At 40.6% G+C, this 26,556-nt stretch overlaps 1 protein-coding gene across 2 annotated transcripts; it reads left to right on the top strand.

Moving 5' to 3' along the window:
- The first annotated feature begins 191 nt into the window (after positions 1-191).
- LOC120020272 (autophagy-related protein 9A-like) lies at positions 192-22,215 on the top strand. Of its 2 annotated transcripts, XM_038963821.1 has the most exons (15): positions 192-512; positions 781-915; positions 1,586-1,629; positions 4,097-4,161; positions 4,285-4,455; positions 12,358-12,499; positions 12,721-13,469; positions 13,816-13,969; positions 14,609-14,788; positions 15,096-15,341; positions 15,584-15,825; positions 16,040-16,133; positions 17,866-17,953; positions 18,071-18,243; positions 18,659-22,215. In XM_038963821.1, the coding sequence occupies exons 2-14, from the start codon at positions 807-809 to the stop codon at positions 18,223-18,225; spliced, it is 2,439 nt and encodes an 812-aa protein (XP_038819749.1). In that variant the 5' UTR covers positions 192-512; positions 781-806; the 3' UTR covers positions 18,226-18,243; positions 18,659-22,215. The 2 variants fall into 2 exon arrangements, with proteins under 2 accessions (XP_038819749.1, XP_038819750.1); XM_038963822.1 differs by lacking the exons at positions 192-512; positions 1,586-1,629 and having other exon boundaries at positions 809-915; positions 4,106-4,161.
- Positions 22,216-26,556: the final 4,341 nt, after the last annotated feature.

Genomic DNA, 26,556 nt, shown 5'->3' with positions numbered 1-26,556 from the left:
CAATAATAACAAAACATGCATTTTGGTCACGAAAAACAATATGGCAATAACTTAATTTTTTTATTGCTCATTTTCTTGATCATCATTGACAACGATGTTGTCTTCCATTTGTGAAAAGGGGAGTGGGGAAATCGTCTTGAGGAAGTGACGATCGTTAAAACCAAGTGACGTCAAATGATGTTTCGTTGAGGTTTGTTTGTGAAAGACAGAACAGTGGAAGCCCACCTCAAATGATCTAGCTAGCTAGCGCGGTTATCTACCATACATAGTTATCAACCCTAAATGGTTATTAGTTATATATATAACAGTGGATATTCTAGCTAATAGCGCGACAATTAACGTAGAAATCCAGGCCACTTGAAATCAGAATCCAGCGAATGGACCGAGAAGGGAACAACAGCTAGCTAGCCACATAGCTAACGTAACGGTACCGTATCAGCATTACGTCAAGACAGTCAAGGATCAACGAGGAACGTTGGCTGACTGACTAGCAAGAAAATAAGCTGAGAGTGGTAAGAACAGTTAACTACATACCTTGCTAGCTACTTGCTGGTTTATTGCTTTGTTGGTGATAGGTAACCATTCAACGCCACATTGTATGTCACGTTAATGTTATATAGCTAACGTTAGCATAATAGTTAACGTACAGTAAATTACCTAGCAATCCCCCTCACCTGTCTGATTTCGTTTAAACGAATGTTGTTAACTAGGTAGCAACTGCATAGAAAACCAACGCCACAATAACACTGTGTGTGTGTGTTCCCAACTTTCCTGTTGGAGGAGGTGCAGGGAGAATGTGAAGCACTATGGCCAACTTAGAAACCTACCAGGAGTACCAGCGGATTGAGGACTTTGAGGAGGACTCACCTCACGGGGAAGAGGACCTATTAGTACATGTGCCAGAGGGCCTGAGAGGTATTGTACCAGTTCTATTACATAACATATCTTGGCCTAGCTATCAGGGCTAGACATAACGCTATCTTATGGTACAATATGATTTGGAGAGATATGTGATTTCTTGTAATGACACGATTCCTGTTTCCTATAAGCACTAGGAATGGGAATTCCCATGGACCTCGCGATAAGATGTTACCTCGATATTTAGGTGCCGATATGATAGGCATTAGGATTCTCACAATTCTATATGTATTGTGATTCGATGTTCCAAACATATTGCTCACCATATACAGTATCTGCTGCAACGGGACGAGAGCCATGACAAAACGAGTTTTGATCAGTCATGGAAATAAAAGTGCTAAAACAAATTGTCATTCTATTTAAAAAGAAAATGGAGGACAAAGTATGAAGGAAAAATACTGGAGTTTTGGTGCAGGTACAGCCAACTAGCACAAAAATAATATTGCAATATTGTCAAAACGATACAATGTATCATCAAAATAATTATCCCTATATGTAACTATTGATTCCCTCCCCCCCAATCACTTATAAGCACAGGCACTAGATTCACTTAAAGTTGTTGTTTTCTTCGAATCATACCTGATCAAAACTGTTGTTGCTGTTTTGTTGAGGGGGAAAAAAAGTAATGGTTTCTTTAAATCTCTTTTTTTCCACCCCAAATTTGCAGACTCATGGCACCATATCAAGAATCTGGACAACTTTTTCACAAGAATATCCTTTTAACAAATGTGATAACATGTTTCTCTGGCAATATACAATGCCTTCGGAAAGTGTTCAGACCCCTTGACTTTTTCCACATTTTGTCAAGTTACAGCCTTATTCTAAAATTGACTAAATCGTTTTTTCCCTCATCAATCTACACACAATACCCCATCATGACAAAGCAAAAACAGTTTAAATTATTTTTTTTTGCTAATTTCCTAAAAAGTACAAACTTAAATATCACATTTACATAAGTATTCAGACCGTTTACTTTGTTGAAGCACCTTTTGGCAGCAATTACTGTCTTGAGTCTTCTTGGGTATGGCACTACAAGCTTGGCACACTTGTTTTTGGGGAGTTTCTCCCATTCTTCTCTGCAGATCCTCTCAAGCTCTATCAGATTGGATGAGGAGTGATGCTGCACAGCTAATTTCAGGTCTCTCCAGAGATGTTCGATTGGGTTCAAGTCCAGGTTCTGGCTGGGCAACTCAAGGACATTCAAAAACTTGTTCCGAAGCCACTCCTGCATTGTCTTGGCTGTGTTCTTAGGGTCGTTGTCCTGTTGGAAGGTGAACCTTCGCCACAGTCTGAGGTCCTGAGCACTCTGGAGCAGGTTTTCATCAAGGATCTCTCAGTACTTGGCGCCGTTCATTTTTGCCTTGGTCCTGATTGGTCTCCCAGTCCCTGCCACTGAAAAACATCCCCACAGCACGCTTCACCGTAGGGTTGGTGCCAGGTTTCCTCCAGACGTGACGCTTGGCATTCAGACCAGAGAGTTCCATCTTGGTTTCATCAGACCAGAGAATCTTGTTTCTCATGGTCTGAGTGCCTTTAGAAAACTCCAAGCAGGCTGTCATGTGCCTTTTACTGAGAAGTGGCTTCTGTCTGGCCACTCTACCATAAAGGCCTGATTGGTGGAGTACTGCAAAGATGATTGTCCTTCTGGAAGGTTCTCCCATCTCCACAGAAGAACTCTAGAGTTCTGTCAGTGACCATTGGGTTCTTGGTCACCGCCCTGACCAAGGCCCTCCTCCCCCGATTTCTCAGTTTGGCCCGGCAGCCAGCTCTATGAAGAGTCTTGGTGGTTCCAAACTTTTTCCATTTAAGAATAATGGAGTTCACAGTGTTCTTGGGGACCTTCAATGCTGCAGAAATGTTTTGGTACCCTTCCCTAGATCTGTGCCTCGACACAATCCTGTCTCGGAGCTCTACGGACAATTCCTTCAACTTCATGGCTTGGTTTTTGCTCTGACATGCACTGTCAACTGTGGGACCTTATATAGACAAGTGTGAATCTTTCCAAATCATGTCCAATCAATTGAATTTACCACAGGTGGACTCCAATTAAGTTGTAGGAACATCTCAAGGATGATCAATGGAAACGGGATGCACCTGAGCTCAATTTCAAGTCTCATAGCAAAGTGTCCGAATACTTATGTTTTGTTAACATTTCTACAAACCTGTTATCACTTTGTCATTATGGGGTATTGTGTGTAGATTGCTGAGGAAATTGTTTTATTTTCTCCGTTTTAGAATAAGGCTGTAATGTAACAAAATGTGGAAATAGTCAAAGGGTCTGAATACTTTCCGAAGACACTGTATATGCTGTGGCTTATTGGGTTGGTATGAATAATTTCTTTCAAGATGATGTTTAAAAATGCAGCTTTATAATGTGTGTTTCTCTACTGTCACCTAATGATCTAATTTATAAAGAAGCAATTTCAGACACAGTTTTGACATTTTAATCTAATTCAGGCTGTATGATGTCGCAAGATACAAATGCAACTTATGATGCACAGTGACTTTAAATTAGGCACTTGCCTCAGGAGAACGACTTTCAATTATGTGTGTTCTTCCAGAACAAATGCTCTGTACTTTAATGATATTGATGCCAGACTGGTTCACTTCAAGTTGCTTTGTTGTTTTCTTTCTCCATGGGATGTATTAGGTCTACTTTAAAAATAAATAAAAACATACATGGTTATTATTCGATTAAGCATCAAAGGTTACTTCAGAGTAATTGTTTTGTAGGGTGTGACAACCCTTAAAGGGCAATTCCACCACTTTTCAACCTCAGTTTCATTATCTCCAGCACAATATCATTGTCTACATATGTCAAAATGCTGAAATTCTACTTTTTGTAGAAAAAATCAAATTTAAAAAGTTCTACATGATGACATCAAAAGTTAAAGCATAAAAAAACAAGTGATATTTGAAATTGTTTGATTTGCGGTGACGTGGAGAGCAAGAAAATACCCTCCCTCTGGCTAAACTCTTTGCAGGTTTTAAAAACAACTGTCTTTTTACTTTTAAATCCTACCTTGTGGTGTTACAGAGAAGCATATTTTTGGACCTTATTGTCTTTATATGTAGACACCTCACTTATGACACTGGTATGGTGTTGGAGATGATGAATATGAAGTTATGAGGTGGAATTTCCCTTTAATTCTTTGTTTTTCTTAACTTGAATTTCCACATCTATCAGTTCCATCAGAAGAATGGCTTTGCCTGTATGATGTTATCAGAGTTCTTTGAACTTTTGTAAGTATATCGATTTATTTACAATCCTCATGCTATTGTAAGATATTTTTTACTTTTTAAGACAATATTCAAAGTTTATATCGGCTAATGTTTAACCCCAACATCTCAAACTCCTTATTGCAGTCAGTTCCTGTTTGTGGTCACATTCACAACATTCCTGTTCAACTGTGTGGAGTATGATATCCTGTTTGCCAATCGGGCAGTGAACCATACAGGACCTGGCCAGAACCCCCTGGACAGAAACAAGGTCACTCTGCCTGATGCCATCCTACCAAGCCAGCAGTGCACTGAGAGGTACGTCAATCAGTATTGTCTTACACGGAACCCAAACCTGCTGAGCGCGTGCGCAATCTTGCGCCATAGTGCATACATTTATTTTGTCCCCCCACACCAAACGTGATCACGACACGCAGGTTAAAATATTAAAACAAACTCTGAACCAATTACATTAATTTGGGGACAGGTCGAAAAGCATTAAACAATTATGGTAATTTAGCTAGCTAGCTTGCACTTGCTAGCTAATTTCTCCTATTTAGCTAGCTTGCTGTTGCCAGCTAATTTGTCCTGGGATATAAACATTGAGTTTTTATTTTACCTGATGCAAAAGGTCCTCTACTTCAGCAATTAATCCAAACATAAAATGGTGAATCGAATCGTTTCTAGTCATCTCCTAGGCTTTTTCTTATCTTGACTTTGTATTGCAATTGGCAACTTTAATAAATGAGGTGCATTACCGCCACTGACCTCGTTCGTCTTTCAGTCACCCACGTGGGTATGACCAATGAGGAGATGGCACGTGGGTATGACCAATGAGGAGATGGCACGTGGGTACCTGCTTCTATAAACCAATGAGGAGATGGGAGAGGCAGGACTTGCAGTGCGATCTGCGTCACAAATAGAACTGATCTATTTTCGCCCTTGGCAACGCAGACGCTCGTTGGCACGCGCGAGCAGTGTGGGTGCAATAATTGAATAATATAGATTTCTAAATTTATTTTGCAATGCTCGCGCACACGACGACGCGAGCGGTGTAGTCAGCCTGTTAATAGATGTATTGGTAGATGGATTATGTATGTGTGTGTGTGTATATATATATATATATATATATACAGTTGAAGTCGGAAGTTTACATATACCTTAGCCAAATACATTTAAACTCAGTTTTCACAATTCCTGACATTTATTTCTAGTAAAAATTCCCTGTCTTAGGTCAGTTAGGATCATCAATTTATTTTAAGAATGTGAAATGTCAGAATTATAGTAGAGGGAATGATTTATTTCAGCTTTTATTTCTTTCATCACATTCCCAGTGGATCAGAAGTTTACATGCACTCAATTAGTATTTGGTAGCATTGCCTTTTAAATTGTTTAACTTTGGTCAAACGTTTTGGGTAGCGTTCCACAAGCTTCCCACAATAAGTTGGGTGAATTTTGTTCCATTCCTCCTGACAGAGCGGGTGTAACTGAGTTAGGTTTGTAGCCCTCCTTGCTCGCACACGCTTTTTCAGTTCTGCCCACAAATTTTCTATGGGATTGAGGTCAGGGCTTTGTGATGGCCACTCCAATACCTTGACTTTGTTGTCCTTAAGCCATTTTGCCACAACTTTGGAAGTTTGCTTGGGGTCATTGTCCATTTGGAAGACCCATTTGTGACCAAGCCTTAACTTCCTGACTGATGTCTTGAGATGTTGCTTCAATATATCCACATAAATTTCCATCCTCATGATGCCATCTATTTTGCGAAGTGCAGCAGTCCCTCCTGCAGCAAAGCACCCCCACAACATGATGCTGCCACCCTCGTGCTTCACGGTTGGGATGGTGTTCTTCGGCTTGCAGGCCTCCCCCTTTTTCCTCCAAACATAACGATGGTCATTATGGCCAAACAGTTCTATTTTTGTTTCATCAGACCAGAGGACATTTCTCCAAAATGCATAATCTTTGTCCCCATGTGCAGTTGCAAACCGTAGTCTGGCTTTATTAAGGCGGTTTTGGAGCAGTGGCTTCTTCCTTGCTGAGCGGCCTTTCAGGTTTTATCAATATAGGACTGGTTTTACTGTGGATATAGATACTTTTGTACCTGTTTCCTCCAGCATCTTCATAAGGTCCTTTGCTGTTGTTCTGGGATTGATTTGCGCTTTTCACACTAAAGTATGTTCATCTCTAGGAGACAGAACGCATCTCCTTCCTGAGCGGTATGACGGCTGCGTGGTCCCATGGTGTTTATACTTGCGTACTATTGTTTGTACAGATGAACGTGGTACCTTCAGGCGTTTGGAAATTGCTCCCAAGGATGAACCAGACTTGTGGAGGTCTACAATTTTTTTTTTCTGAGGTCTTGGCTGATTTCTTTTGATTTTCCCATGATGTCAAGCAAAGAGACACAGAGTTTGAAGGTAGGCCTTGAAATATATCCACAGGTACACCTCCAATTGATTCAAAGGATGTCAATTAGCCTATCAGAAGCTTCTAAATCCATGACATCATTTTCTGGAATTTTCCAAGCTGTTTAAAGGCACAGTCAACTTAGTGTATGTAAACTTCTGACCCACTGGAATTGTGATACAGTGAATTAGAAGTGAAATAATCTGTCTGTAAACAATTGTTTGAAAAATGACTTGTCATGCACAGAGTAGATGTCCTAACCGACTTACCAAAACTATAGTTTGTTAACAAGAGATTTGTGGAGTGGTTGAAAAACGAGTTTTAATGACTCCAACCTGAGTGTATGTAAACTTCTGACTTCAACTGTATATATAAACTACCGTTCAAAAGTTTGGGGTCACTTAGAAATGTCCTTGTTTTTGAAAGAAAAGCTAAAAATATTAGTCCATTTAAAATAACATAAAATTGATCAGAAATACAGTGTAGACATTGTTAATGTTGTAAATGACTATTGTAGCTGGAAACTGCAGATTTTTTATGGAATATCTACGTAGGCATACAGAGGCCCCGTTATCAGCAACCATCACTCCTGTGTTCCAATGGCACGTTGTTAGCTATTCCAAATTTATCATTTTGGCATTTTCTCGCATGGAATAGCCGTCATTTCTCAGAACAAGAATAGACTGATGAGTTTCAGAAGAAAGTTCTTTGTTTCTGGCCATTTTGAGCCTGCAATCGAACCCACAAATGCTGATGCTCCCGATACTCAACTAGTGTAAAGAAGGCCAGTTTTATTGCTTCTTTAATTAGAACAACAGTTTTCAGCTGTGCTAATGTAATTGCAAAAGGGTTTTCTAACAATCAATTAGCCTTTTAAAATGATTAACTTTGGATTATCTAACACAACTTGCCATTGGAACACAGGAGTGATGGTTGCTGATAACGGGCCTCTACGCCTATGTAGATATTCCATAAAAATCTACCCTTTCCAGCTAGAGGACAACCGAAACAATGTCTACACTATGTTTCTGATGAATTTGATGTTATTTTAATGGACAATACATTTTCTTTTCTTTCAAGGACATTTCTAAGTGACCCCAAACTTTTGTGTGTGTGTGTGTGTGTGTGTGGTTGGCTATAAGAATGTGTAGTTGAGTAGAGATAGTTAACTCTTGCCAGTTCAGGTTTATTGTTTTTGTACATGATCTGGCAGAAACGAAGGTGCTTGAGTGCATGATGTACACTTCCCTGATGTACAATTGTCTTACCACAACCAATGTCAGAATCTAAATCCTTTTTCATTTAAATTGTGTATTGACAAGGCCACAGTAATACCAGGGTATATATATATATATCTAGAGCCTGCAGAACTTCATCAGGGTTGAAAAAAGGGATTTTATTTGTCCAGCATAATGTGATTATGACCAGTCATTCCGAGGCTAATATTTGCTTATTAGATTTGTGTGAGATATGGTTTTACTGTAAGATGGGCTCACATTCATAGAGATACAATGTGGAGCACAGAGCATTGGCCTACTTTCACATGGCCTTTGGGTTATTCTTCCACTCAGAACATTATGATGAGTACATTTAGTTGTGTATCAGAGATGTTAATTGTAAAATGAGCTCTTTTGAGTGGCAGTCTTATTATTGTCTTTCCTATTACCTAATTGAAAGTGGTCATTAATTGAACTAATTTGGATTGCTGTCGAGCAGTTAAGTCTAATTGTGTTCAATGGACCGAGGGAAGGGCTGCTGTTTTTAGTGAAGTTTGATTATTTGAGTAATGCGTGCTGTGAAACCTTGTGTTGAAGAGCTTTGTTAGTTATGCCTACCGAGCAAAAGCTTTGGTACTCATGACTTCTCTGTCAAAGACATATCTGAAAGAGAAATTAAGTTCCGTGCAACATACTGGGTTATTTGGAAATAGCCATGGGATGGTTTTTCAATGCCGTCAACAGCATTGAAACAATTTCTTTCAATATCTTTTATACATTTTAATATTTGTAGCTACTTTTTAAATAAGTACCTGCAGTCAACTTGTGCAATACGTTAGGAGATAAAGAAGATTGCGTGCTTCATTTCACCTGTGACATCATTTTTCATTATGAAGCTTACGTGTAGTCCCCAGTCACGTGGTGTTTGAGACTGTATAAAATGTTTGCAATGTGCTCATTAGCATTTAGTTAGCATTCTCTATGGGATTTATACAGCCTAGCAGAATGTACTACTGTACATTTTAACTGTTTATTTCAAAATACTAAATTAAGTGTAAAAAAAAAAAGAAATAATAAAGATTCAGTTAACCTTTCATTGCTACCCATCCCGGATCCGGGAGCATCCTCATCAAAAAAGCTGACTAGCATAGCCTAGCCTAACGCGACAGGGATATCATATAATATAATTTTCATGAAATCACAAGTCCAATACAGCAAATGAAAGATAAACATCTTGTGAATCCAGCCATCATTTCCGATTTTTAAAATGTTTTACAGCGAAAACACAATGTATTTCTATTAGCTAACCACAATAGCAAAAGACTCAACCGCATATTTTCACCATTTTTCTACCGCATAGGTAGCTATCACAAAACCGACCAAATAGAGATATAATTAGTCACTAACCAAGAAACAACTTCATCAGATGACAGTCTTATAACATGTTATACAATAAATTTATGTTTTGTTTGAAAATGTGCATATTTGAGGTATAAATCATAGTTTTACATTGCAGCTACCATCAAAAATATCACCAAAGCAGCCAGAATAATTACAGAGAGCAACGTGAAATACCTAAATACTCATCATAAAACATTTATGAAAAATACATGGTGTACAGCAAATGAAAGATAAACATCTTGTGAATCCAGCCAATATTTCCGATTTTTTAAGTGTTTTACAGCGAAAACACAATATAGCATTATATTAGCTTACCACAATAGCCAAACACACAAATGCATTTATTAGCAGCAAAAGGTAGCGATTGCAAAAACCAGCAAAATATATAAAATTAATCACTAACCTTGACCAACTACATCAGATGACAGTCTTATAACATCAGGTTATACAATACACTTATGTTTTGTTCGAAAATGTGCATATTTAGAGCTGCAAACCGTGGTTATACATTGTCAATATGTAGCACCGATTCACCAAATTGTCCGGAGCTATTTTGGACACTCACCTAATCTGACCAAAGAACTCATCATAAACTTTACTAAAAAATACATGTTGGACAGCAAATGAAAGATACACTAGTTCTTAATGCAACCGCCGTGTTAGATTTTAAAAAATAACTTTACCATAACAAACAGCTTACGTTATAGCGAGACAGCGCCCGCAAAAAGGGCGAATAATAGGACTCAACATTTTCCACAGAAATACGAAATAACATCATAAATTGTTCTTACTTTTGCTGAGCTTCCATCAGAATCTTGTACAAGGAGTCCTAGGTCCAGAATAAATCGTTGTTTGGTTTTAGAATGTCCTTCTCTCCTGTCGAATTCGCTCCACAAGGCTAGCCAATGTTGATGACGTTCCCAATTTCTCTCGACGCAGAGAACGGAAAACTCAAAGTCCCATTAAACGTTGAATAAACTGATGAAACTCGGTTGAAAAAACCTACTTTATGATGTTTTTCTAATATGTATCAAATAAAAACAAAGCCGGAGATATTAGCCGTGTATACCGAACGCTTATCATAAGACAATATGGAGGTACTTCCCGCGCCTTGGTAGACAAAGGAAATTCTGGACACGTCATTCCAAGAGCTCTTGTTCGACCTCAGATCAAGCTAGACACCCCATTCCACCTTCCACTGCCTGTTGACATCTAGTGGAAGGCGTATGCAGTGCATGCATATCCATAAATATAAGGCAATTCAATAGGCAGGCCCTGGAACAGAGCATCGTTTTCAGATTTTTCACTTCCTGTCTGGAAGTTTGCTTCAAAATTAGTTCTGTTTTACTCACAGATATAATTCAAACGGTTTTAGAAACTTGAGAGTGTTTTCTATCCAATAGTAATAATAATATGCATATTGTACGATCTAGAATAGAGTACGAGGCAGTTTAATTTGGGCACGATTTTTTCCAAAGTGGAAACAGCGCCCCCATATTGACGAAGTTTTAAGTATATATCTTGCTATGACTGATTTATAGCCCTGCAGATTCACATAGCCTTCTCCTAAAACACTTGTAAACACTAAGCAAGTTGCAACACCGCCAGCCTGTAGTGTATGACTGGTTCCTGGAGCAGGCTATTTGTGTATCTGTGTTCAGAGTAGTACCAGGGAAAACAATGTAATGGATAGTCCCTGAATGGTGAGACTCAGTAGCTGGAAGGAATCACTGTGAAATCTGGGCAGGCAGCCTGTGGACCACATGACATCCCCTAGTGCTGCAGCAAGACCCAGACCCCACCACCACCACAGCGGAATCTTTTTCCAAAATGGATAAACCATCTTGCTTGTCTTTTGCAATATCGTTAATCTGATTCTGCACACAATCCTAGACTGCGGGGTTATAGTTGACCCCCCCTAAAAACTTCAGTGACTGAATGGGTGTTTATATAGAAGATGACTACACACCACTGCTAGGAATTCTAACCCAGGAACAGCATGTCCCACCATTTTAGAACTACTGACTTAGTCTGCTCCCCCCAACTCCTCTCTGTTTCATCATTGAGTTGGTCTTGAAATTAAAGAATGTCACACAAATCAGGAAGTTGCCTAACTTTGTCACGTTGTTTGTATTTGGTTTTTAATTTCAAAATTATACTCCTGAATTTGTTTATTCTCCTGAATATGTTTACCAGGATGGCTAGCTAGATAATAACCTGTGTGACTTGTTCTGTATTTTGAAATGGGACACTTTACCAGCTGATTCTTAGCAATTCTCTGATACGCAGGAGAGACTTTTACTGAGACATATCCAAGCCACAAACTGTGAACAGGAGTGCAGTATCTGAAGATACCTCTCAGTAGAGCCTTGCACGGGCGTGAATTTAAAGCCCGGGCCCTACCCATGCAAGCGACGTTCAGGCCCTACCCAGGCTCGATTGCTTCTGCCAAATCCTCCCCCAAATCAGAAATAACTTCCTCCATTTTGTAAGTCCATTAGCTGCTCCTCTGTCACTCTGCATGCACTCTTATGGCGGCCCTGAGTCTGTGAGTATCCATAGCAACGGCACCACTTGGGCTGCTCCGCTTAATGAAGAGACATGAGACAGCTGTTAGCTACTTTTCGTCATCTCTAAACTTATTTTTTGTGAAATAATCTCTCCTGTCTTATATTTGACGAGGTTGAAGCATTTCTGACACCATGTTATGATCTTAGTCAGATATGTCTACTGCGCAGCAGAGCATGCGCAAATGGCTCCGCTTCAAAATGTTAGTGATCAATTTAGTGATACCCGAGCCCTGCCCGTACCCTAGTTATTGATGAAAAAACATGCCCGTCGGGCTGGTCGGGTAGCAGAGCTCTACCTCTCAGGCCCCACAGCTTAATTACAACATGTGGTTGGGTCAGGTCACCCGTGAGGAGTCTTAAAGCAACAGATTCATAAGGCTCCTTTACTCTCATTTGTAGATGGTTATTTTGGTCATACATCAATGGTGAAAATGAATGATTTTGACCTGCTCTTTATGCAGCTGATGAATGTCTCGTGCCATCTTCCCACACCTCTGTATACAGATTCACAAACGCATGCATTTTCCACTACGTGGAATGAACCACTGATGTCAAACAGGGACCAAAAACATGAATCTTAAATATTTATTTTTCCCCCCTTTGTCATCCTTTCTTCTCCTCTGTAGGATCCAGGAGAACAGTTGGATCATCTTCCTGCTCATCATGGCGACCATCTTCTGGGTCTACCGGATGATCAAGGTCTTCTGCAACATCCTCCACTACTGGGAGATCCGACAGTTCTACATCAAAGCACTGAAGATTGGAATGGTAAGGCGTGATCCCACAGTCTCATGAAATTGTGATCTGCCAAATGGTTCGAGGTAGTTTTAGCAACTGTATCAGCAAAATAAAATTGCTTGGATTACAATGGTTTCAAAAAACGTCAAGATAAATGTTTGTCGTCATGCCCACCCCGCCTTACGCACGAGTCCCTCCTATCACGGTACAATCTCTGAACACCTTTGACTTCTGCCCTTTTGCCATTCCAGGGCGAGCTGTGTAACTTCACGTGGCAGGAGGTGCAGGACCGTCTGATCAGCCTGCAGCGGGAGCAGCAGATGTGCATCCACAAGAAGGAGCTAACTGAGCTGGACATCTACCACCGCATCCTGCGCTTCAAGAACTACATGGTAGCCATGGTCAACAAGTCCCTGTTACCTGTACAGTTACAGCTCCCCCTGTTGGGCAATCTGGTGTTCCTCACCCAGGGCCTCAAGTACAACTTTGAGCTGATTCTCTTCTGGGGTCCGGGATCGCTTTTCCAGAACAAATGGAACCTGCACCCCAAGTACAAGCGTGCAGGCAACCGCCTGGAGCTGGCCCAGCAGCTGAGCCGGGTCATTCTTCTGATGGGCGTGGCCAACCTGCTCCTCTGCCCCTTCATCCTGGTGTGGCAGGTGCTCTACGCCTTCTTCAGCTACACCGAGGTCATCAGGAGGGAGCCGGGGAGTCTGGGAGCACGCCGCTGGTCCCTGTACGGCCGCCTCTACCTGCGCCACTTCAACGAGCTGGACCACGAGCTGCACGGCAGGCTGGGCCGCGGCTACAAGCCCACCTCCAAGTACATGAACTCGTTCACCTCACCGCTGCTGACCGTGCTGGCCAAGAACGTGGCGTTTTTCTCGGGCTCGGTGCTGGCCGTGCTCATCGCGCTGACCGTGTACGACGAGGATGTTTTAACCGTGCAGCATATCCTGACCGCCATCACCGTGCTGGGAGTGGTCATCACCATCACCAGGTGAGTGAGGAGACAAAATGGCATCCACAGGGGGAATGGTGACCTCTCGGGATGATCTTGTACTGGTTGTGTTTCATTCAAAGAAGTCGTTCCTTCCCGTTTCCCATTGCGGATGAGTTGGTATGGAACAGCTCAACCTAGTTTCCACAATATGGTTGCCACTCCACCAATTCTAACAGATCTGATGAGGAATGAGCGAGGCGGTAGAAGGGAGCTCTAGGGAACGTCTATCCATAAAGAAATTCAACCTATGTTAAACCCACAAACATACCAGTCCGTCCATGATCCATGTCATATGTGTTGTGTGAAAAAGAGAGGTGACGTCTGTGTGAATATGCCCTCTCAGGTCGTTCATCCCAGACGAACACATGGTGTGGTGCCCGGAGCAGCTGCTGCAGTGTGTTCTGGCTCACATCCACTACATGCCAGACCACTGGAGGGATAACGCCAACAAGAGTGAGACCCGGGACGAGGTGGCACAGCTGTTTCAGTACAAAGCGGTGGGTGAGAAGGGCCAGACAGTAAATAGACGGCTCATTGGCTTCACCTTAGATGGAAAGGAATTACTGAACTTTATATGGCTTTTGGCATACGGTCTGAAATTAAATTGTTCTTGTAACAGACATGTAAGGGCTTAACATAGACTGACTTCTTTGAATGACTCAATACCTAAACAAGTGCTTTAATTGTAAGTAGTTATTTATGTACACTCCAATTCAAATGAATTCACCATAATATGACACTCCCCACACAGGAATGAATTGATGTTACAGCACTTTAAACATTTGTTTGGGTGACACTATGTAAAGTAGTCAGACTTGAGATCCGAGTGCTTCACTGTTCTCGCAACTCTCTCATTGACATCAATGAAGGATGGCGCAGGCTATATGCTATCAGATACCCAAGAACTTCTAGTCATTGCTAGTTAGCATTGGCTCGCAAAACTACCTCCAACTTCCTTCGTACTGAACACAGAGACAAATAAATGTTATGCACGAGTTCATCTGACTGGGGAAGGAGATTAAGGGCATTACCAAAATCCCGAAGTATCCCTTTAAGCGTGCGTATCTGAAGTCTGAACATATCTTCCCAATACAAATCCCTTTCTAGTATAACTCACCAGTGTTCTGTCTGTTTAGGTGTTCATCCTGGAGGAACTGCTGAGCCCTATTGTCACGCCCTTCATCCTCATCTTCCTCCTGAGGAACAAGTCCCTGGAGATCATCGACTTCTTCAGGAACTTCACCGTGGAGGTGGTCGGAGTTGGCGATATCTGCTCCTTTGCACAGATGGACATCCGTCGCCACGGAAACCCACTGGTGAGTTCAGGTCGTCTCTGCTGCTTTACCGTTCACTCATTTAGGGTGTTTACCGTATTGGGAAAGATTTATCGTGTCATTATTACGAAAGCATTTGTAATTTTGCATGTTGAAATGAGAGACTAACACTGTTAATTGTCAGATATCGCCAAGTTATCAGTCATACTGTACATGCTATTACAAATCAGTTTTCACTTCGTGTGTGTTGTTGTCCTGATATTTGTGACTACTTCTGTATAATGGTGTTAATTCATATTTTTGTTGGGCAAAGTTCCTGTGAGGGATGTATAACCGGTTGTCTTTGCAGTGGATGTCAGAGGGCCAGACAGAGGCATCTGTGTACCAGCAGGCTGAGAACGGCAAGACTGAGCTGTCCCTGATGCACTTCACCATAAAGAACCCCCACTGGCAGCCCCCCCAGGAGAGCTCAGTGTTCATCAGCCATCTGAAGGAGAAGGTGCACCAGGACGCTCAGGGAGGACCCCCCACCCAGCTGCTGCTCTCTGAGGCCCCGCTCTGCTCCTCACTGCTCTCCAACGAGTCCGGCAACGCAGTGAGTGACTAACTCACCACCACCAATTCCTAGTCAGTCACAGTTAGTACACAGGAAGATATTTGCCTCAACACTGTATCAGCACCCCTACTCTCATTCAAACGGTTTCATCCAACAATGATGCCAATGTATTGTCATTTCTCAAAGATTTTTGTTTAGTATTGGATTACATTATGTTGTGTTATTTTTCAACTTTCTTGTATACTGACCTCTGTATCTCTGGGTTATGTTTTCCTGTCCAGCCTGACAACCTATTGGCCAGTGTCCTAGCCCACCCTATTCTGACAGCGTCAGGCCTACCCGGCCGAGACCGCCGCTTCGTCCCTCCCAGCACGGCTGCCTCTGCCGCCGCCAGCGTCCTGGCCTCGCTGTCCATCTCCCACTCCCAGCTCCCCCACGCCAGCCGATCCCACTCGCATGTTCTCCTGCCCTCCACCCACCCCGACAGCACCATGTACTGCAGCGACCGCACTGTCATTGACAGGTAGGTAAACAGACTCCACGCTCTGCAAACGCACTCCACAACACAGAAAGTTTAGGTTGTTCTACAACACAAAAGTGTTGCTTGATTAGATACTTGCAAGCCAAAAGTGTGTTATTGATTTGATATTGAGGTTAGTTAGGTTGGATTAAGTGATGAATAAAAGTGTATTTAGATGTTTTTTAGGCTTGCTAATAATAGCTTGTTATTTCCTCAGCATGTCAGCCAGTGACTCTCGGATCAGGAGCACGACAATGCTTTCAGAGTTTGCCTTGGCCGAGATGAGTCTCCATGCTATTTACATGCATGAGGTAGGTAACCTCAAAGGGATGACCTCAGGGTCCTTATGTTTATTTAACTGTGACACTAGGGCTGTCCCCGACTAAAACAAATCTTGGTCGACCAAGAGTCGTCTGTTCTTTCGACCAATCGGCTGGTCGAAATTTTAATAAGTGTGTTATTCCATATGTAGACACAGCCTATGTGTTTTTAATAAAATCAACTATATGTAGGCTACTGAGCTTGTCTGATGCTTTAAGCACACTGGTAAATAATTAAGACAATTACACAAGAGGGAGCAAGAGATCAAGGTAGCCTAACCAGAAGAAACAAAACCTGTTCCCGAACCACCACCTCCCGTTGATGCTTCTGGCCTTCGCAGATTCTGCCATTACGCTCCCGAAGTTGTCAGTAATAGGCTATACCAGGGGTCGGCAACCTTTTTCCCATTTGGAGTGCCAATTTATCTTGTAATTTCTACCGATCCGCGTGCCAGTTATGATTTTCATATGCACATTTTCGTGGAACAGTTTCATTTCTTTTATAATAAAGTTGTCTCAAAATTATTGTCATGTGATTTAATAAAAATTATATCTAAATGAACAATTATACAAATCTTAATCAAATATTGCCATTGACAACTTTTTTAATTTTAATTGTATTTTATTGAACCTTTATTTAACTAGGCAAGTCGGTTAAGAACAAATTCTTATTTACCCCGAGCCAAACCCTAACCCGGACGATGCTGGGCCAATTGTGCGCCGCCCTATGGGACTATGTAAAATTAGCATATATAAAGCCAACAAATAAAAACGTTGCAGCTGACTACGCATGACCTTTCTGCGAGGAACTTGAAACATTGTTCTAACAAATTTGCAACATTATATTAAAGTATTCTGTAGTTTCATGAGCCAGTGAGCTCTGGACAGGCACAGCTGTAGGCTATTTGCGCAATGGATAATAAGTAATCAGGTAGGCCTATTTTATTACGTTTCCACCGGATCAGAGCATGACATTTTGTTTCTCCCTTTCTCGCTGGGTGATTATCAAAAGGGAGAGAGCTGGAAATACTTTTCAAGTATGCTACATTAAGGAACTATTGTCATTCTCAATGGATATAAAAACAGAACTCCTTTACTTGCTGTTTTGAGGTGAAGAAAAAATTACTTAGTAGCTCCACAGCTCATTAGTGGTGGAGAGTTAAGACGATCAGAAATACTATCAGATCCCCAAATGGGCACATTTATAAGCCTACATTTGCATGCAGGCCCGACAGCCAAGGCTTACTTCTATGCGTAATCGGGTGTGTATCCTTCCTCAACATTGACAGGAGCGCTCCAAACGAAACAGTGAATAAATTGACAACTCGTAAATGGAATGAAATAAACCAAAACTTGTTTCTCACAATTGTAGTTTAAGTTGTACCCTCTGCAAACAGCGTGTCCACCCTGACAATGAGAACTGTAAAAGACTATAATAATAATAATATTGAATGCATTAACAGAAATTACGGTAACCAAACATACATTGTAGATTAGAAATTATGGGTGTTAACAGTAAGTGTACTACTGGTGATACTGGTATGCCATCTCCACGGCCTCCGCAACGGATTAGTCCACTGAAACTGGCGTCAATCAAGACGTGCCATAAAAAAAAGATTTTTGCAACTGTTCGACTAAAATTCTCGGTCTACCAACAGCCTATCGACCAGTCGACTAAATGGGGTCAGCCCTAGTACGCACACGTGTCCTTTTCTGTCTCTAGGTCCACCAACAGAACTCGCTCCCCCACCAGAGAACATCAGGCCAGTGGCAGAACCCAATGCCAATGAGAGATCTAATCAGCAACACTGGTACGTAACAGTCATTCATCTGTTTTACTTAGGATCTTGGCTAAGTCAGATGGAGCATGTTGGGTTATGACATCCAGTTGATCAACTGTCTTATGCGCCGACCCTCTATGCAATCAGGTTCGCAGACGCACAGCGGCCACACAGCAGTCCACCTGTCTAGTATGCCCACCCCGCTGCGTCTGGGAGGCTGGACGGAGGAAGAGGAGGAGGATGAAGAGGAAGTCCTCAACAGGGGATCGACTCCTAAACAGGACTCCAAGAGTAGTTGTTAAAGTGCCTTAAATAAAGGGGTGTGTTCTGTCTTACCTCTATTTCCTACACACAGACACTCCTCCCTAACCTATAGGCTAATATTGTCGGAAAATGTTCTTCTATCTAGTACTACTGTTTTTGCTTTTCTTAAGCGAGCAATAGGTAGAAATAGCTCTGCCGTTTCCTGGTTTCTAAAATGTTTGCCTGATTGTGTTATACAACAAGCAGACTGCTGTGAATATCTTTATAACCAGTAATAACCCAAACTATTGTAGTTTTCAGCTGTTTGAAGCTGAAAACCGAAAGCAAAAAGAAGCAAAAAATAAACTTAGACTATAACTTAATCTATAACTCTAATTTCTATCTGAAATGTCAGGTCATACTCACAACTACGTAATGGACCTTTAAAAAAAAAGTGTGTGGCTGATTGTCTTTTCTCCTCTTCGTTTGCAGTGTTTCCACTCCTTTCTTGATGAACATTGTGGCCTTAGATGATCTTTTTGGCGAGTATTATGACATCACGTAACACAACACGGCAGTTGGGAGAGCTCATTGGATAACCATTGTCTCAGTCTCCACCCCACTACCATGCCTCTCCTATCACATCAGGAGTTGTTGTGGCATCAGGGAAACTGACCTGTCTTCCATCCCTCTCGCCATGTCATAATTTTGTTATAAAATGTATAAATATCGCTCATAGAGGACTGGAGTCTGTGTGTTTGAGTGAGTGTGAAAGAGCGTTATGTGTGTGTGTTTAGAACTCGGGGTAAGGGTGGCATGCACAGCCAGGAGACTTGCAGGGCAGGCTTGAGCATGGTACATAGCAACACCTGTCACACTTTTGTTGCGTTTCTTCATGTGTTTATTTTTAAAAACGTTTTATTTGTGCTTCTGGGAGGTTTACTATGTGGGTCTGGGTTCACTTTCGCATGGTGGAAATTGTGTCTTACCTGGTGCTGAAGAGAGTATGGAGTGAAGGTCTATCATACTAGCTGCCTGACCATTTTCACTATATGAGGAAAGTTGAGGGCAAAATTATACATTGGTGTATTTGGCCATGACTTATTATTGCTTGACATTTGTAAATACACTTTAGCGTCTCTATATGTTCTGGCAGTTTTAATGATTGGGAAAGATGCGAAGTAATGCGGTGACCTGAAGTAGGCTGCAACTATACTACCTAGGTCACCAATAGGACCCCACAAGAAAATCTGACAAAAGCCAACAGATGGACTAGATTCATTAACTACATTTCTAAACTGGACATAATCTCATTGAAAGCTGCTGTCTATGACTTTAATGGGCCTAATACCATGTTTTCTTCAGTATTAAGTTATTTATCTTCTTTTTAAAGTAATTGGCGACCCTAAAACAGTATTTAACAGGTAATAACTTGATTACTCTGTATCAAAGGATCGCCAATGTTCTGTCTCCACTGGCAACAGAGATGTATGTATTACTTGACAAACGCACGAAGATCAAGATGACATATTTGCCCAGGCAGTAACTACTTTGTTGTGGGTAGCTATGAGAATAGGCAATGCAGAGTCGCATATCATGTACAGTAAATCATTAAGTGTTGTTGATTTTGCATGTACTGCTCAAAATTTTGTGCACGGAACACTTCCCCCAATGTACACACGAAGTTAACTTTTTATTATAAGGGCTGTTCCTAAAATTGTCATTACAGCAGTTGGAGTTTGTGGTTTTACTTTATTTGTAAGTTAATCCTATGTCAGTATTTTACTTTTCTCAGAGAACAGCCTAAGATGTCATTTTAAATAAGATAATTCTCCCTTTGTTGTCCCAAATATTTAAACTGTCCAGATTTCTGAGATATGACCTATAATTAATTACAATATGAGTGAAATAGTAATTATGTTAAGAAGCAGTTTTTGTGTGTTGGAGTGGTATGGGTGTACCCCAACATCAGAATGTTTTGGGTGTATACCGGTCATGCAAATCAACAGCTGATTGGCCAGCTCAGCCAATGAGCCATTTTTTTAATGGTCTGTTTGAGATACAAGTTTGATGTGGGTTTTTTGAAGTCCTTTTTTTCCCTTCAATTTATGTTTTGTCCACAAATACAAGTATAGGACGAGTCAACAACATTATTTGAGTATGAGTTAACAGAATGTCAACTTTTAAAAAGTGAGATTTTCACTGGACAGTTACTTTAAGTTATGAATATCTTTAGTATTTCATATTTAATTTAGCATTTATTGGTTTCCTTAATTAGTCTTTATAGTAAATACATTCATACCAAATATGATTGGGATCTAATTTTAATAATATATATTTTTACATTCTTAAATTTGCTCCATGTAAAACACATGTATTTTCCTGGATGTATTTCTCATGCAACATTGAACCAAACAGATTTTCTAAATCTTTATTTATTTATTTTTTCGTTTTTTTTTTTTGTTGCCTTTGGCACAACATTTTTGGATATGCAGCTTCGAAAATAAACAATCCTTCATGTGTGCTTTAGCACCACTTAGTGGTTTCATCAGGACAGTACAACTCAAAGGAAAGCAAACGTGTTTGCGTGTAAATGCTGAATGTAACCCACCCATCACCCCTAGAAATGTATCCTTGTTACTGTAGCCAGAACTGCTTATTGAAACATTACACTAAAGCTCCGTCACTGCTATCCATGCCCGGCTGATCCACTAACTTAGAGCACATCTATATGTATATCTCTATATCCACCACTACTGTAAGACTTTAGAGAGCACAGGTGACGACTCTTTTCTTCATTTTGTTTTCTATATGTGTGTTTTGAAGGGGTGTGAGTGTAGTCATCAGTCTAACTATGCTAAGCTAACATTGACTCAAACGTTTTGCACTGACTGAAAATAAAATGTCTATTGATCGATACCTGCATTAAACTACATTTTAGATAGAGCCGGGGTCTCAAAGGGATAGTGAGTGGAACTCCCATCCTGAGTGGCCTCTCTCACAGTATGTATAATGTGCATATAGCATCACCATGCGTAGTATTGTTATCGTCCACACTGTGGGCCTATCGCAGACCTGGTTGTTGTTGCCTCTGGTCAGTAAAAGTTCAGCCAGTAGGGGAAATGTCTGTAAATGTTTTTAGTAACATTTTAGGCCTAGTCAATGCTACAATTGGTATGGCTGTTGGTGTTCCATTTGTCATTACTGATGTATTGAGTTTTAGTTGTGGAGACATGACAGGTCATGTGTCTTGCCAGTTTCCATAGCTAGATCTCACTGCCTCACGTCTCTGTTTATTATGTAGCTTTATTTTGAGCAGTGCCTTAGCGTTAGTTCCTTATTAGAAACCATTGTATGTAAACCATCGGATCTAATTTTACTTTGAATTTTAGCAGCACATGATGTACAGTATTTATTTTGGCAGGTTGGTCATGTTTTGGCATCAAATATACAGTGGGAATTGTATTCTAATATTGTGGATGAGGCTTGTGTAACATGAACTACAACAGACGGATATTTGACATCAAAGTAGTCAAATCACCTTCACCTGATAAGAGAATTAATCTGATCAAAGTTTTTGTTTTGCACTATCTGCCTTCCTGATCCAAAAGAAGCTGTTTGGGAGGGGAATGTTTTATACTCCTTTCAATGAAGTTGAATGATTATTTTATCACATCCTTGAGTCTTCCCACTCAATATCATTGCTTCTTATCCACTACAAACCAGTAAAAAATATATATATATATATTTTGACTGGTACAAGGTGCTACGTTTTCGTATTCTAGTGTTGAATAGTTTGAGGCATCTTGTTTTTTTGTTACTTAGGTTTTTTTCTTTTTGTTTGTTTTGTTAATTTAAGGAACACTCGCTGAGAAGAAACCATGCCAAAATTACTTGTTTTCAACACAGCTTTATCATACATATTTTATTTGTTTTCTGTAACTGAATAGAGGCAAAGGAATTCTTATTTCGTGTGTATTTAATCATTGAAGTGTGTTCCAAGATGTAATGTACTTTGAAATAAAAAAAATAATATACGTTCTATTCTATGCATTTATTGAGTTGGAAATGTTTTCATTGGCACAAACTTTCCAAATGTAATTCCTTAACTGCCATTAAACATGAAATAAATGCACAATTCACAGACATTAAATAATTTAATCTTATTTTGCAGTTTATTAGTGTGATAACTAGCAGTGGTGATTTTTAGCATGTAAATATTGGTGAGCAAACACCATTATTTTATATGCATGCCAGAAAAGCCACTACACAACATTATACAATACATTAATTGCACTATAACGGTGACAAAGGTGCCCACAGACTGTTAGGGCCTACTTAAATCTGGCTCAACAGCAGTCCCAACACCTTACCACTGCTACACTTGGCTATCAGCGGAGCCTTGTTTGGCAGCGAAACAGTTAATTCAGCCTTATTAACTGCCTTAAAAAAATCATGGCTGATATGGCTAACTTGCATAAATAAATGTGGTTTATAGTGACAAATGAGATGTACAATCTATGGCATAAGGGGTGGACGAGCGGATAAGAGGCAATCCGTAATTTCGATTAAGACATTAATGAGTGAGCTAGGACGGACATAGTCTATTACAATTTGTTCAGCACTTTTGAAATGTACAGCGACAGAATTCAGAACATGGGCCGTTTTTACAGTATTTTCCCTGTGAACCAAGTCAGAACCGTAGGATAAATAAAGGAGGCGTATAAGCAGACAATGAAAGCTATTACAATATTCAATGATTACATTTCTCTAAAACAGGTTATAGGCTACATGTGCACCACCAAGTCAGAAGAGTGCAAAATTAAGAGGGGAACAGGGAACAAATTATTAGGGTGAGCTAGTAACAGCTTATCATTTTTATAAAAACAATTTTAAAAATCACCATTTACCAGTTCTCTTGAACGCACTGAAGTCGGAAGTCGGTGATTTCCCAGCTCCGAGTTCTGAGTTGTTCTAAACGTGGCATTTTTTAAAAATGATGCCAAAGTCTCCAGTCATGTAAAATGATGTAGAGTTGGACCCTAAGCCACAAAAATGTTTCCCATGTGTCTCTACTCTACTGCTCTATGCCACTACTTAAATGTAATGATATGCATGCAATGCTTTATTATAATGGTGATTTATTTTTTCTCATGCGTTCCAGTACCTCGGAGCTCCCCAGGTCACCCCACTCTAGCGCTCACTTTTTTTTCAGGCACCTCCCGATTTACTAATTAAGCACTGCATATCTCCTTGGAATATTATGTCGTTTATGCAGCAACATACAATACATTTTTGGACTCACCTTGTGCTGTGCTCACTTGAGAGGTCCTTCCTGGGCAAATTTTGTCATCAAAGTCTGGTATTTGTATTTATTATGGATCCCCATTAGCTCTTCTTGGGTTCCAGCAAAATTAAGGCAGTTTACACAATTTAAAAAACATTACAATACATTCACAGATTTCATAACACACTGTGTGCCCTCAGGCCCAAAACTCCACCGCTACCACATATCTACAGTACAAAATCCATGTGTGTGTGTGTGTATGCATGTGTCTGTGTCTATGTTTGTGTTGCTTCACAGTCCCTGCTGTTCCATAAGGTGTATTTTTTCCTGTTTTTTTTATATAATTTTACTGCTTGCATCAGTTACTTGATGTGGAATAGAGTTCAAGGTGGTCATGACTCTATGTAGTACTGTGCGCCTCCCATAGTCTGTTCTGGACTTGGGGACTATGAAGAGACCTCTTGTGGCATGTCTTGTGGGATGTGTATGGGTGTCTGAGCTGTGCGCCAGCAGTTCAAACAGACAGCTTGGTGCATTCAACATGTCAATACCTCTTATAAATACAAGTAGTGATGAAGTTAATCTCTCCTCCACTTTGAACCAGAAGAGATTGACATGCATATTATTAATATTAGCTCTCTGTGTACATCCAAGGGCTAGCCGTGCTCCCCTGTTCTGAGCCAATTGCAATTTTCCTAAGTCCCTTTTGTGGCACCTTACCACAAGACTGAGCAGTAGTCCAGCTGCGACAAAACAATGGCCTGTATGACCTGCCTTGTTGATAGTGCTGTTAAGAAGGTAGAGCAGCGCTTTATTATGGACAGACTTCTCCCCATCTTAGCTACTGTTGTATCAATATGTTTTGCCCATGACAGTTCTCAATCCAGGGTTACTCCAAGCAATTTAGTCACCTCAACTTGCTCAATTTCCACATTATTTATAACAAGATTTAGTTGAGGTTTAGGGTTTAGTGAATGATTTGTCCCAAATACGATGATTTAAGTTTTAGAAATATTTAGGACAAAGTTATTCCTTGCCACCCACTCTGAAACTAACTGAAACTCTTTGTTAAGTGATGCAGTCATTTCAGTCGCTGTAGTAGCTGACATGTATAGTGTTGAGTTATCTGCATAAGCCAGTGGCATGTCATTTGTAAAGACTGAAAAAGTAATGGGCCTAGACAGCTGCCCTGGGGAATTCCTGATTCTACTTGGATTATGTTGGAGAGGCTTCCATTAAAGAACACCCTCTGTGTTCTGTTGACAGGTAACTCTTTATCCATAATATAGCAGGGGCTGTAAAGCCAAAGCACATATGTTTTTCCAGCAAGACTATGATCGAAAATGTCAAAAGCAGCACTGAAGTCTAACAAAACAGCCCCCACAATTTTTTTTAGCAATTTCTCTCAGCCAATCATCAGTCATTTGTGTAAGTGCTGTGCTTGTTGAATGTCCTTCTCTATAAGCATGCTGAAGGTTTATTGTCAATTTGTTTACTGTAAAATAGCACTGTATCTGGTCAAACACAATTTGGTTGGTAACAGGCTGATTGGTCGGCTATTTGAGCCAGTATTTATTTATTTAATTTATATTTAACCTTTATTTAACTAGGCAAGTCAGTTAAGAACAAATTCTTATGTACAATGACGGCCTACCAAAAGGAAAAGGCCTCCTGTGGGGACGGGGCCTGGGATAAAAAAATATATATATATAATTTAGGACATAACACACATCATGACAAGAGAGACAACACTACATAAAGAGAGACCTAAGACAACAACATAGCATGGCATAAACACATGACAACACAGCATGGTAGCAACACAACATGACAACAACATGGTAGCAACACAACATGGTACAAACATTATTGGGCACAGACAACAGCACAAAGGGCAAGAAGGTAGAGACAACAATACATCAGATGAAGCAGCCACAACTGTCAGTAAGTGTCCATGATTGAATCTTTGAATGAAGAGATTGATATAAAAGTATTCAGTTTGAGTGTTTGTTGCAGCTCATTCCAGTCGCTAGCTGCAGCGAACTGAAAAGAGGAGCGACCCAGGGATGTGTGTGCTTTGGGGACCTTTAACAGAATGTGACTGGCAGAACGGGTGTTGTATGTGGAGGATAAGGGCTGTAGTAGGTATCACATATAGAGGGGAGTGAGCCCTAAGAGAGTTTTACAAATAAGCATCAACAAGTGGGTCTTGCGTCTGGTATACAGAGATGACCAGTTTACAGAAGAGTATAGAGTGCAGTGATGTGTCCTATAAGGAGCATTGGTGGCAAATCTGATGGCCAAATGGTAAAGAACATCTAGTCGCTCGAGAGCACCCTTACCTGCCAATCAATAAATTACGTCTCTGTAATCTAGCATGGGTAAGATGGTCATCTGAATCAGGGTTAGTTTAGAGCTGGGGTGAAAGAGGACCGATTATGATAGAGGAAACCAAGTCTAGATTTAGCCTTAGCCTGCAGCTTGATATGTGCTGAGAGAAGGACAGTGTACCGTCTAGCCATACTCCCAAGTACTTGTAAGAGGTGACTACCTCAAGCTCTAAACCCTCAGAGGTAGCAATCACACCTGTGGGGAGAGGGGCATTCTTCTTACCAAACCACAACCTTTGTTTTGGAAGTGTTCAGAATAAGGTTAAGGGCAGAGAAAGCTTGTTGAACACTAAGAAAGCTTTGTTGTAGAGTGTTTAACACAAAATCCAGGGAGGGGCCAGCTGAGTATAAGACTGTATCATCTGCATATAAATTGATGAGAGAGCTTCCTACTGCCTGAGCTATGTTGTTGATGTAAAGGGGGTAAAGTGGGCTTTACTTTTCTTAGGTAGCGGAATGACTTTTGCTTCCCTCCAAGCCTGGGGGCAAACATTTTCTAGTTGGCTTAAATTGAAAATATGGCAAATAGGAGTGGCAATATTATCCACTATTATCAGCAGTACTTTTCCATCCAAGTTGCCAAACCCCGGTGGCTTGTCATTGTTGATAGACCAATTTTTTTTTTACCTCTTCCAGACTCACTTTACGGAATTCAAAATTACAATGCTTGTCTTTCATTATTTGGTCAGATATACATGGATGTACGGTGTCAG

This window comes from Salvelinus namaycush, chromosome 25 (assembly GCF_016432855.1).
Source record: "Salvelinus namaycush isolate Seneca chromosome 25, SaNama_1.0, whole genome shotgun sequence".
Lineage (NCBI taxonomy): Eukaryota > Metazoa > Chordata > Actinopteri > Salmoniformes > Salmonidae > Salvelinus > Salvelinus namaycush.
This window is presented reverse-complemented; position numbering and strand designations above follow the sequence as displayed.